The sequence below is a fragment of the Setaria viridis genome, chromosome 7 (genome assembly GCF_005286985.2).
Source record: "Setaria viridis chromosome 7, Setaria_viridis_v4.0, whole genome shotgun sequence".
NCBI classification, from domain to species: Eukaryota; Viridiplantae; Streptophyta; class Magnoliopsida; order Poales; family Poaceae; genus Setaria; species Setaria viridis.
The window spans coordinates 303,199-315,013 of record NC_048269.2 but is presented as its reverse complement, the minus strand read 5'-3'; the positions used below and the strand labels follow the sequence as shown (position 1 = coordinate 315,013).

The 11,815-nt window shown below is 45.1% G+C and overlaps 1 protein-coding gene across 1 annotated transcript; it reads right to left on the bottom strand.

Annotated features, from left to right (window-relative positions):
• Positions 1–637: 637 nt before the first annotated feature.
• On the bottom strand, positions 638–5,589 carry LOC117863028 (formin-like protein 18). Its single transcript, XM_034746597.2, has 7 exons — positions 5,143–5,589; positions 4,613–5,021; positions 3,588–4,221; positions 2,700–3,417; positions 2,338–2,537; positions 2,015–2,250; positions 638–1,871 (listed from the first exon to the last, which is right to left on the bottom strand). Exons 2-7 carry the CDS (start codon positions 4,757–4,759, stop codon positions 990–992), a joined length of 2,817 nt encoding a protein of 938 aa, XP_034602488.1. The 5' UTR covers positions 4,760–5,021; positions 5,143–5,589; the 3' UTR covers positions 638–989.
• Positions 5,590–11,815: the final 6,226 nt, after the last annotated feature.

Here is an 11,815-nt window from a genome sequence, read left to right as displayed (position 1 = left end):
ATCGAGGCAGAGGCTGCTGTGGCAGGGGCCAGATATGGTGTGGGTGGTGGTGGGCACGGTGGAGGCGAGCGCGGACGCATGCATGGTGCCGGTGGCGGCGGCGATGGCCGGCTCGGCCTGCTGCAGCAGCCACTGCATGGTCTCGCCGTTGGACTTGTGGCCGAGATCCGCATGGCGCAGAGCGCGAGCATCCGAGTCAGGCCCGGCTGTCGACCTTGGTGTGGCAATCCTGATTGGAGCTCCACTGCCGGATCCGCCTCGCATGGCCATGGAGGCCAGCAGGGAGGGTGGGCTGCGGGAGCGGTGGCAGCGTGGAGAGGAGAGGAGAGGACGGGGAGGAGAGCCGCCGATTGGATCGCAGATATGTGGAGGGAGGTCGGGAGAGCAGACGGGAAGAAGGAAAGAAACGGGCGAGAAAGAGGAGCGTTCGCATGATTTGCGGGCGGGATTGGCCGCGGTGGGCAGGTGAAAAAAGCGAGCGGTGTAAATAAAATGGGCACGAGCGGGATCTAGAATGGGATGACGAACGAAATGTTCTCCCCCGTTCGTTTCGTCGTCGTTCCACGGCTGATGAAACACCTATACAATGGGATCTTAAGTAAGGGTACCTGAGTATTACTGTGGGTGGAAATTGACATCAACTTGATAGATTCTTTATAGTAGATGAAATCAAACTAGTATTTATATAAATCAAACTAGTATTTATACAATTACTGTATATACAAAAAATTGTCCGATCATTCCTATGATCCTCCCGTCAAAGTGTTGCTCGTTGTGTCTAATGAACGTCCGTCATGATGAATTTCTCCCACTGAATTTATCACCTTATCCACCAAAAATCCCCACGAGACCTTCACATATTGCCCTCCTATCTTTTCATTCTGCTGACTGTAAGTGAGTCAATTCATAACTAGCTAGCCGCTAACTCTTCTACCTGCTGTGCTCCCACCCCATCACTCTATGGTGCCGCCTGCACAAACCATTAGCCGTCAGCCATCAGAATCAGAAGAGGAACTAGAGCTGCGTGCCGCTGCGCTCCTCCGATCTTGGATCGCAGGCACCAGTTGCTGCCTGGGATCGCGGAAAGACGTCAACGACTGCGATGTCTGCCTGCCCCTTGACCCTGGTCCTGCTGCTGAAGGTTTCTTGTTAGAAGCAGCCTTGGCAGCCGCCTCCTTCACCTCCCTGCACACCTTGTCCAGAATTGCCAGGAAGTCGCGCACGATGACGAACAGCCGCAGGCCCTCGTCCTTCCCCGTGCTCCCATGGAAGTAGTCCACCGTGGTGCGCACCAGCGCGCGCAGCTTCTTTTCCTCCTCCAGAAGGTGGGTCACCCGCACCTGAGACTGTTCGATGAACTGGACCAGCTTGCGTTGGAATCCGCTGTCCTCATCTAAACTCTTCATGCCCGTGTTCAGGAACTCGTTCGCCTTCACGAGCTTGTGCCCCAGGCTCGCCACCGAGATGGTCAGCGCATCCGAGTCCAGGCATGCCGCCTTCCGCACGTTCTGGAGGTCATCTCCCAGGCTGGAAACGACACCCAGGCCTAGCTGCTTGTAGTGCTCCGTGTCATCGCTGACGTCCTCAGTGAGATCGTCAGAGATCACGCTGGACATGCTGCTATTGCTCTGCTCTTTGGCAGCTCGCACGGCGCGCACACCCTCCGAGCGAATGATCTCCTGGACAACAAAATGCAGCAGCGTCGTCTTGCCGTCAACCCCCTTCACGTCGGCGAGCTTCAGCAGGGTGTCCAGCTTAAATGCCTGGGCGCCCCCTCGAAAGGTGCCGTCGTTCATTCGGTTGCCGGTCTTGAGTACAGCCTCCAGCAACTTCTTGAACAGACGGCTGTTCCTAAGCTCATGGCAGGCCACCTTTAGACAAAAAGAAAAGGAAATTCAATTGAACTATCAGCATTTCCTTGCCACTATCAGACAAAAAAAAAAGTTCCTCTCTTCTTTCTCTACAAGATGACTTTTTGATAGCTTGATAAGTACTACTACTGAAGCCAGCATACCTCCAGGGTTTTGAATGACGTCTCTGCATTTGCAGCTTCTTCAGGCAAACTGGACATGAAAAGCAACACATCTAGGCGCTGGTACAGGTAAGGAATGTCAATGATTGTCCTCAAGAATTGCTCCGCGGGACCCAGTTGGGTGAGCTCTCCAGTGTACAGCCGAAGCCTTAGCTCCTCATCGCTTGTTGGAGTCCACCTTATCAAGGTTTGTATCAGATCAGTGGGAAGTTCATGGCCTGCATTAAATTACCCATTAATTAAAGGTACATAGTTTCTGTTGGCTATATAATGCAAGGAGTGGCCCAAAAGATAGTTGGTTTTACCTTCCATAACTGCACTACGAACGTCTTCAGCTGAAACACTCAACGCCTTCAGTGATATCGCTAAGTTCTGTGCCTTTTTAGCGTCGAGTATCCTAACAAATTGAGGGACATCCTTTGCTGCCAAATCCTTTTTGCCGTCGCCAGTTTTCTTGTCAGTAGAGTGACAACCAAAAAGACTCTCAATCATCTCCTCGTTAAACCTATCAATGCATTGATAAGTGGAAGAGTTAGTATCACAGACTAACCTGATGTTCCCAATCTTAGGTTAACAGCGAGCAAGCAATAAAGAGAGGTGCATAGTGCAAATACAATAACAATAATCATGTCACAGCAAGATATTTTCGGGGTGGTTGGAAGCTTACTGGAAGGATCCCGCTTTAATTTGATCCCACACCATTGCTTGATCCGGATTTGCAGTAACTTTATCCCAGAAGAATGGCTTCAGCTTTGTTTTATTAGAGTCTGCCGCAGAAGGTCCTGCAACGTTTCCTGCCTTCTTCAACGGTGGCGGCCCGCGCGGTTTTGGAGGACCAGGCATTGCTGGTGGTGGAGGTCCAGCTCCAGCTCTAGTTGGCGGTGGTGGAGGTCCAGGTCCGGCTGCAGGCCTGGGAGCAGGAGGCGGCGGCGGTCCTGGTGGAGGCGGCTTGCTTGAACCAGGAGGCGCCGGCACCTTTGGAGGAGGTGGTGCTGGTGCAGGTGGTGCGGGTGGTGCAGATGGTGCGGGTGGTGGAGGAGGAACCTTTGGGAGAGGAGGAGGTGGCGGTGGCAGTGGTCCTGGACCTGCTGCAGTTTCACAAGCGCTTTCGCTAGCATTACTAGAAGGAATTGCAACAGCACCTTTCACATCCTGAGAATTAGTAGAGGCTAACGGACGTCCAGCGATAGTGGTTATTTCATGAGAGCTTAGCTTCATTGCCTGTGCATTGCTGCGTCGCTCAAACTCTGACTTCATTGACATTTCTCTTCCTGCTGCCTTCGAAGGTAATGAAAATTCCTTATGCTGGCTGTCTGATGAATTGATTGACAATGCCCCCAACCGGTTGACATCAATTGGGGTAGAGCATGATTTACGAGAAGAACCTGTTGCATTTAGGAACAAGGCATGAATTGACTGGTATACCTGCTTCAAGTAAGCATTTCTCTCTCTTTTGTGTGCGAAAGCACCTACAACGAAGTATCTATGCAAGAGAGGAATTGGACAAACTGAAAAAGAAAAAAAACAAAATCCACTGTGTTTAGTTTTGTCACACCTGATAAATCACTCATATTCAAACTCAGCAATGGTTTATCATCATATGATGATGCTGAATCATCGCTTCCACGACAAGCACAACAGCACAGGCAGATAAGAGCCACCAATGCTATACAGGCCACTGACAAACCAGCGATAACGGTGCCACTGTTGTCCTTGCTCTTGCTTTTTGGCTCTGGTTTAGAAGCCTTTTTCATACTAGTGACTAGTGGGCGAGCTTCTGCTTCGAAAGAGAAAAGACTTCTCATTATTGCCTGTTTTCCTGAAGGTGGGGGTGGAGCAATGGCTGATGCTCCTTCAAGTAGAAGTCTTCTTTTTATTCCAAAAGGAGGGTTGTTACTGTTACGGTTGGGTAATAAGCTCCTGGTTTCCTGCAGCTGCTTCTGCTGTCCATGTTCAGAGAAGGAGGAATTACGCTTGTTCAAGCAATCCAGAAATGTGTTGGCAACTTCTGCAGGTGACAAGGTAGCAGCGATTGCTTCCTCAATACTGATCTTTTGAGGAGAGGACTTCTTATTATTTTTTCTGTAGGAATTGCTGATGGTGTTGAATAGAAGGCTATAATGGGACTTGTTTCTAACATCTTGAGGAATTCTCAAGTCTAGAGAACAACTGAGCCATAATTGTTCCACCTGTGTGCAATGTAATGTATGAGAAATAACAATTAGTAAGAAGGTGGACACAGAATATTAACTTCTGAATGTCTGAATAGTGATATAGGCATCAGTTAGTAGAGAGCAGAAGTTTCACCTCTATAAAAGAAAAGCTAAATATAACCATAGAAATATTTCAAATAAAATGCCTACTTCCAGTGACAGGTAGACAGAGAACTACTTGAAACTTAGATTAAACTGCGCAATACTTATTTCCATGAACAATGTACTGGTGTTTCATTATCTACAATTCTTCAACCCTGCACAATTTACCTAAGGGAGACAACCTACAAACTGCGGAACTTGATCCACATATAACATTACAGGGATTAAGTGCTATATGAATGCAGAGCATCATTAATGTCGTTACCAATTCATCTTGTCTTGGGATTGCAAGAGACGGCAGGGAAGCTGGTGGCCAGAACAAGCTAGTCCTGATCGCACCAACGAGCTGCAGCAGCAGAGAAATGAGGCATGCGCTGAGGAGCCATCTGAATTTGCTCCTTGGCCACCTCATCCTATAATAATCCTATATACAATTTGCTTTGGCCTGCACACCGCAATGGGCCACCAAATTAACCGGCCATTGCTCCCTTCCTCAATGGGGATCACTGTAGTTGCCCCAAGGATGTGCAAAGATTGATTAATTCCTCCCCTGATATTCCTCACCTCGAGTTTGACGTTGATATTTAGACCCAAATCTTAGCCCCAATTTGACAATTTGATACAGACATACAGTACTTGCACACAGGGTTGCTCCTTGCTGCTGGATCTGGCCTCTACATGTCCCGCGGCAAATCCGCCACAAAGGCAAGAGGGTGACGGATCAGAACATATTCCAAAAGGCAAATCAGATTTCATCCATCGCAGAAGAAATTTGTGGGCAAAGAGGGGAAAAACCTGTGATTCTTGGCGGCCCCGATCCAATCTCCCCGGAAAATAATAATTGAGCCGCCATCAATCTAGGAGCCCGGGCATGATCATGATACGGCGGGGATGGGAATGGAAAAAAGAGCAATGTCTTTGCCATTGTTGCTGTCTTGATCCTCCGCTTCCAACCTTGGCTTCTATTTTTGGATGGGGAATGCATGCTCAAGTGGCTCCTGAGAGCAGAGGTGAGAGAGAGATCCAACTAGAGGTTGCCCTCGATGTCAGGAGCAGACACCATTTTCAGTAATCTCACATCAATGTTTCACGTTTACCCTATTTCTTGTTGTTTGATTTTCGTGCTTCTCTCAAAGGAAAAGTAGTTTCACTATTCTATAAATGTTTTGTTTCTCAAGAGTAAACTATTTCAATTAAATTTCAACAGGCCATGCATGCTTCTTTCTTTTGCATATGTTCATCATAGGGGAACTTCTTCTATTCGTTCTTCCAAAGTGGCGAGGAATTTCTCCACAACGACTGTCGAGTTTCCTAGAGGCTCAAGAGTTGTGCCATTATAAATATACCCAATTTATTCAATAGGACTAGTCTAAAAATAATATATTCATAGACCAATAAATTCATTGTGTTGCATAGAATTTGTCGTTGTTTAAAATCATGATTATCACAATAATGATGTGACTGAATGATTACACGATTAGCAGCCGATGTCAAGAAAAATATGCAATATTATAGATCTATTTAGAAGCATACATTTTAATCAATTTTTTCTATGTAATAAATATCATCATATTAGATTCGCAAAAATCTAAATTCAAACAAAACTTCATGGCTCATTTTTAATTAGAAATGGATTTAGGAAGACTTTAAAGGATTTGAATGTCAAGGGTAATCAACAAATTTCTATGTAATGCCTAATTTATGGAAGTAGACTTAACATGATGTGTGACTTTTAAGAAATTTCTCTTAGCATTACAGCCTTGTGTTGCTGGAGGACTGCTATCGGCTTACAACAAAAATTCGTGGTACTCCAGCGAGATGGCACTCTCCTCCTCGCACGGTGCTCCCCCTTATGGTGCTCTCTAAGGTGATCCGGCCATGGGTGGCCTCTCCGATCTGGATTTCTCCCCAGGTCTTGAGATTGAGCGCATCGTCCGTGATCGCTTCGCCTCCATGGTCAGTTTTCACCCCCAATCTTCTTCCCCTGAGTTTTTCCTCATCGCTTCGTTTGGTCGTTCGGCCCTTCGCCTCAATGTGGACTCCGTCTCCCTAATCCTCCAATCTTGTCTTGGGGGCAAGGCAAAGGATTTCATTGTGCAATTTATGTCAAAATCCATGTACCGCTTCTCAGTTTCATCCAAATCTGTGGGTTTCCTAGTCTATAAGCTGCAGTTTATCAAGTGCAACTTGTTTGCAATTTTCTTTGCTCTGTGGGGCAATCGTGGCCCGAATTCTCTTAGAGAGTATGATCATTGGCTGCAAGAATGTGTTGAAGAATGGACATATGTTGGTAGTAAGAAATCCAAGACGAGTAATGTGCAGACGGCTAGATCGCCTCCTATGTACCGCTGTAAGAGCTATGCTCAGGCGGCTAGAGTAGCACCCAAGTCCAGTTTTACAACCTCCAAGTCCATGAAGTGGCCTTTGGTGTTCTCTAGAATCAGTTTCTCCTCTTACGGCGATGCATTACGTGCCGCCGGCAATGGTGCTCCGCCTGGTCGGAAATCTATTTTTGATCGCCTATCGTCTTTGCCTCGGTCACAAGAGGAGAAAGGTTCGAAAGTTCAAAATTCAAATGCTCCGCGTGATCATCGTGATCCTCAGCTTTCTTGCGCTAGATGCTTATCTCTTGGGCACCTTGCCCAAAACTACGCGCGAGATATCCGTGTTGACATCAGTTTTTTACCAGAGTCAACCGCTGTGGATAAGGTTCTGATAGCCGATGAAGGAGTGCGAAAGGCTCAGTTGATAAAGCCGCGTTGACCAAGACCATTTGCAGTTGACCAGGGCTCCAGAAGCCGATAGAAGACTTAGTGGGCTTAGCTCAAGGCAAAATTGACTCCACCAAATAAGGGAAAGTATGGAGATTTATCTTTAGTAGGTTTTAGAAATAGCTGTAATAGTTCATATCATATTCGACTAGGATTTTAGCTTGCTCTAGGGTATAAATACAAACCCGTGAGCCTTGCAATAAAAAAATCATCAATCAATTAATACAACCTTTCAGTGCCATGCCACCAAAACCCTAGGAGTAGGAGTAGAGTAGTTTCGACGAGTTCCTTCTTGCGCGCACGGCTGCATCAGCTTCGATCTCAGGCGAGCTTGTAAGTTCCGTCACCTGGTCATTACGACCTCTATCAAAACTTTCTAAGTTAAGTCTTATATTATGATATTCGGTTGTGTGACTAGTTATCGAGTTATCTTAGATTGTAAGTAAAACTTTTTAGGCTTTGTTCAATATTATGCTTGTCTTCAACGGTTGCTCACAGTTATCAAATGACTTAGATCTGGTTAGGTTGTCTTCATCGGCTCCCTTACCTTGTGTAAACATTCACAGTTTTCAGATCGTATCGGCTGGTAGATCTTGCATGTTTTTATTGCATTATATATGCTAGGTCCGATAGATATTTACCCCTGCCTCTCGTATTGCTAACCGTCTGGTTTTTGACATCAGTATGCTACTGTATAGAGCCAATGCTTCGGTCGGGTCTTATCCATTTCTCTTAGAACCATGGTGACATCATTGAGCCGATAGGGGCGCATATACGAGGCCTTGTTGCCGCGAGCTTGTCTGACTAAGCTAGTGGGCTGAAGTTAATGCCTTCTCATCATGTCAACATGTCTAAGTTGAATTACACAGTCATGACATGGTCATGGCATTAATTAGGATTTCATTAGCTTAATTAGCTCGTAAGCGGTAGGCAAGAGATCCTTATTTGCTATGTTCTAATCTCTTAGGTTAATAGATTGATATCAATGCACTGTCATTCGTGTTACCTTATCTAAATTCAATTACACTTATCAAGACATTGACTAGATATGTTAGTCTATTTGGTGTGTGCATGGCCAGCAAGGGCTCCTTTTATGGCTGTTGGTTTACAATACTATATCTTAGCCTGTCGCTTGTATTGCGGATGGCACATGCCATCAAATTTTTTTATTTATTTACACCGCATGATTACATTGAATATCCGTCTATTGTGGTGTTTATTCCAAGAATGCCTACTCATGAGTTCGAAAGGCTTTGCTGCCAACCAGCTCAGAAATTTAGTGTTTACTTTGTCAATTTTTAGGTCAAATTGACTAGCATGCCTTGCACCACTCGCGAGCTGATTTGGAGCCTGCACTGGAGTTAAGAAGATCTCCCAGATCCTTCGTGTTGTTCAATGCAGAAGCCTGAGGTCCAAATTTTGTGTCAACATGCTCTTGGCATGCTTGGTGGGACAAACAGTCAATGAATGTCATTAGTGCTCGTCATTGCCTCAACTTCGACCAAATGGCTGGCGAACTTGGTGATAATGAAGGTGATCCCAAGGCTACTAAGGAATTCACTCCTGTTGAGATTACCCTAAACAGTCTTGATGAGAAACAAAGGAAAGAAGTTGAAGACACTAGGGATCAATTCGTGGCAGTATGTCTACAATCATTTAGTCTGAACCGCAACAAAGCTCACAGGAAACATCACAGGAAACATCCTTTGCCAGTACCTATGATGCTAGGACAAGTGTTGTCATCTAGGGATAAGGACCCAATGGATGGGGAAGATGACCTCAAGCTAGAGTATAATATTACTTCTATGGCAATAATGCTCTAATCAGTCCAACTGGGGTATTGGCGAATGAGATTCAGAAGACGATCCAATGGGTTGTAGATCATTATGTTAGCAAGTATTCCTACAAAAGGTATACAGCTAACATGTCTGGCTATGGAGATGATGCACCGAGTTCATCTTCAGGATAGCCGACGGGGCAGCCTCCGGTCAGCCCAACTATTGGCCAGCCGATTCATCAGAAGACAGGGCCGATTCCTATCCAAATTGCAAATCAAAACTCAACACAACCAAGGCAGCCAGATTTTACATCTGATGGTAATAGGGTGTTTGATACTCGCTAGCCTCAAGCTATGGATGGGTTCATGCCAGTTTCTCCACATTCACCATATGGGAATGGGAAAAACAATGAAGATTGGGCTGCAAAGATTGCTGATGTGATGAGGAGTCAGTTCGGGTTGAAGCCCAAGGAGCAGTCATATATATATCAGTGCTCGTACCCTTCATGGTTTGATCAAGTCACAATGCCACATCGGTACCATGTTTCGGATTTTGCTAATTTTTCTGGAGAAGACAATATGTCTACAAGGGAACATGTTAGCTGATATTTCGTTCAGTGTGGAGAAGTAGCTTCAATAGATGCACTCAAGGTGCGCATGTTTCTGCCGTCATTTACAGGACCTGCCTTCACATCAATAGTTGGGAAGATTTGGATAGACTATTTCACAAGCACTACTATGTAGAAGCCTAAGAGATGAAGTTAATAGCTCTCATAATGATGAAGCCGAGGAATGGGGAATCAGTAGCTATGTTTGTCCAAAGGTTCAGAGAAGTGCGCAACATGCGCTATAACATGTACTTAACTAATGGACAGATGGTGGAATTGGCTTATCAAGGGTTACTGGACCCATTAAGGAAAAGTTTTCTCCTTAGAACTTTGAGAGTTTAGCACATATGGTGCACAAGGTTTCGGTTCATAAAAGCCGATTCCAGAACACACGTAGGGGCAAGTATAAAGTTTCTCACTTCAAAGCATATGACTCATCTAATGAAGACTCCGATGCATATGGAGAGGTCAATGTTTGCAGAGTAGGTTAAGAGCAAGAAGCCGATCTCATGCCCATGGATCAAAACTAATATAGAAACATATGACTTCGACATCACCAAAGCCGATAAGATCTTTGACCTGCTGTTACAAGAAGGAGTTGCCTCCGGGTCACAAGATACTGTCAGCTGAAGAGCTCAAAAATAGGAAGTATTGCAAATTGCACAACTCTATTACGCATCATACTAATGACTGCAAGACTTTTCGTCAACATATTCAAATGGCTATAGAGCAAGGAAGGCTTAAAGTTGATGACTCAAAGAAGCTAATGAAGGTTGACAAACATCCGTTCCCAATAGTTAACATGGTGGAGGCTGCACCGGATGATAAGAAAGATGAGTCAAGACTTTGGTCAATCCTGCTCACATCAAGGAGGGCAAAAGAATCTAGCGCAGTGGACCCACGAGTGCAAGTATCAGCGGAGGAGTTCAAGAAGAAAGTGAGCTGGGCTCAGGAAGAAGAGGAAGCTAAAACCAGCCTCCACTCAAAAACCTAAAGTAACTTCCAAGATACTGATCAACAAATACTAGTGCAGACGGGAGGCTCATGAAGACAGGATGGAGGACGATCAGTGCAAATTTGAGTCATACTGGAATTGTCCTTTCTTCCAATACTATTGGAATCAAAAACTGAGATTACCGTCGGCTGTTAATTGCCCAGAGTGCAGTTCATAATATCAAGAATGTCACAATTCCAAGAGACAATGCTGATCGGTGCATGAACATTTAGAGTATCAATCTTCAAGGCATCATCAGGCAGTTGAGGGATCTGATGAAGAGAAGGAAGTGCAGTCTATGCATGATAGGCTGAGTTATCCTCTAAGGCGCAGCTCTGTGGTCATTGATGAATCCAAGGAAAAGCATACCAAGCAACAAGAGAAGTTGATTCCTAGAGAATGTTGGTGTCCAGAAGGCTTGACCAATACTCAGAGAAGAAGGGTTTAATGCTTGCGCTACAAGGAGTAGCACCAGGAGCGGCGCATCAAGCAATCAGACAAAGGCAAAGAGGTATCAAATGAAATTAACATGGTTTTTATTTTTCTTGTTGAATTTGGGATTTATCATAGAGATGAAGAAGAGGTTGCCCAATTGGTCCTGCCGGCTCAGCAAGCTGTGTTTGAGCAATCAAAGGTGGAAAAGCATCGACACTTGAAGCCTTTATATATGAAGGGACATGTTGATGGTCGGCTAATGTCCAAGATGTTGGTTGATGGTGTTGTTGTTGTCAACATTATGCCATACACTACTTACCACAAACTTGGCAAGACTCCTGAGGATTTAATCAAGACTAACATTGTTTTGAAAGACTTTGAAGGGAAGAGATCAAAAGCTAAAGGGGTCCTGAACGTCGAATTGACGATTGGTAGTGAAACTTTACTTACTACCTTTTTCGTCATTGATGGCAAGGGTTCATACAATCTTCTTCTAGGTCGAGATTCAATCCATGCAAATTGTTGTATTCCGTCCATGATGCACCAACTGCTAATTCAATGGGATGGAAACATGGTGAAACTCATGCCAACTGATGAAACTGCTATCATCGTTGCAGCCGATGTTCCTTTCTGGGAGTCTAACAAGGTGCGTTGCTTGTTTGGAAAAGTCAGGGAAGAAGATGAAATCATGGATGCAGCAAGCTTCTTGTTCCAGATGGATCAAGCAGATGATGAGGAAGCATAGATAAAAATGTGTATGTTGGCTGATTTGTTAAATTGTAATATTCATAAGTAATGAGTCAAAGCCGACAGTATGTAAAAGCCGATGAGCAACTCAACATCTTAAGATAGCCGATATCTACCGATATCGCCTTTAGCACAA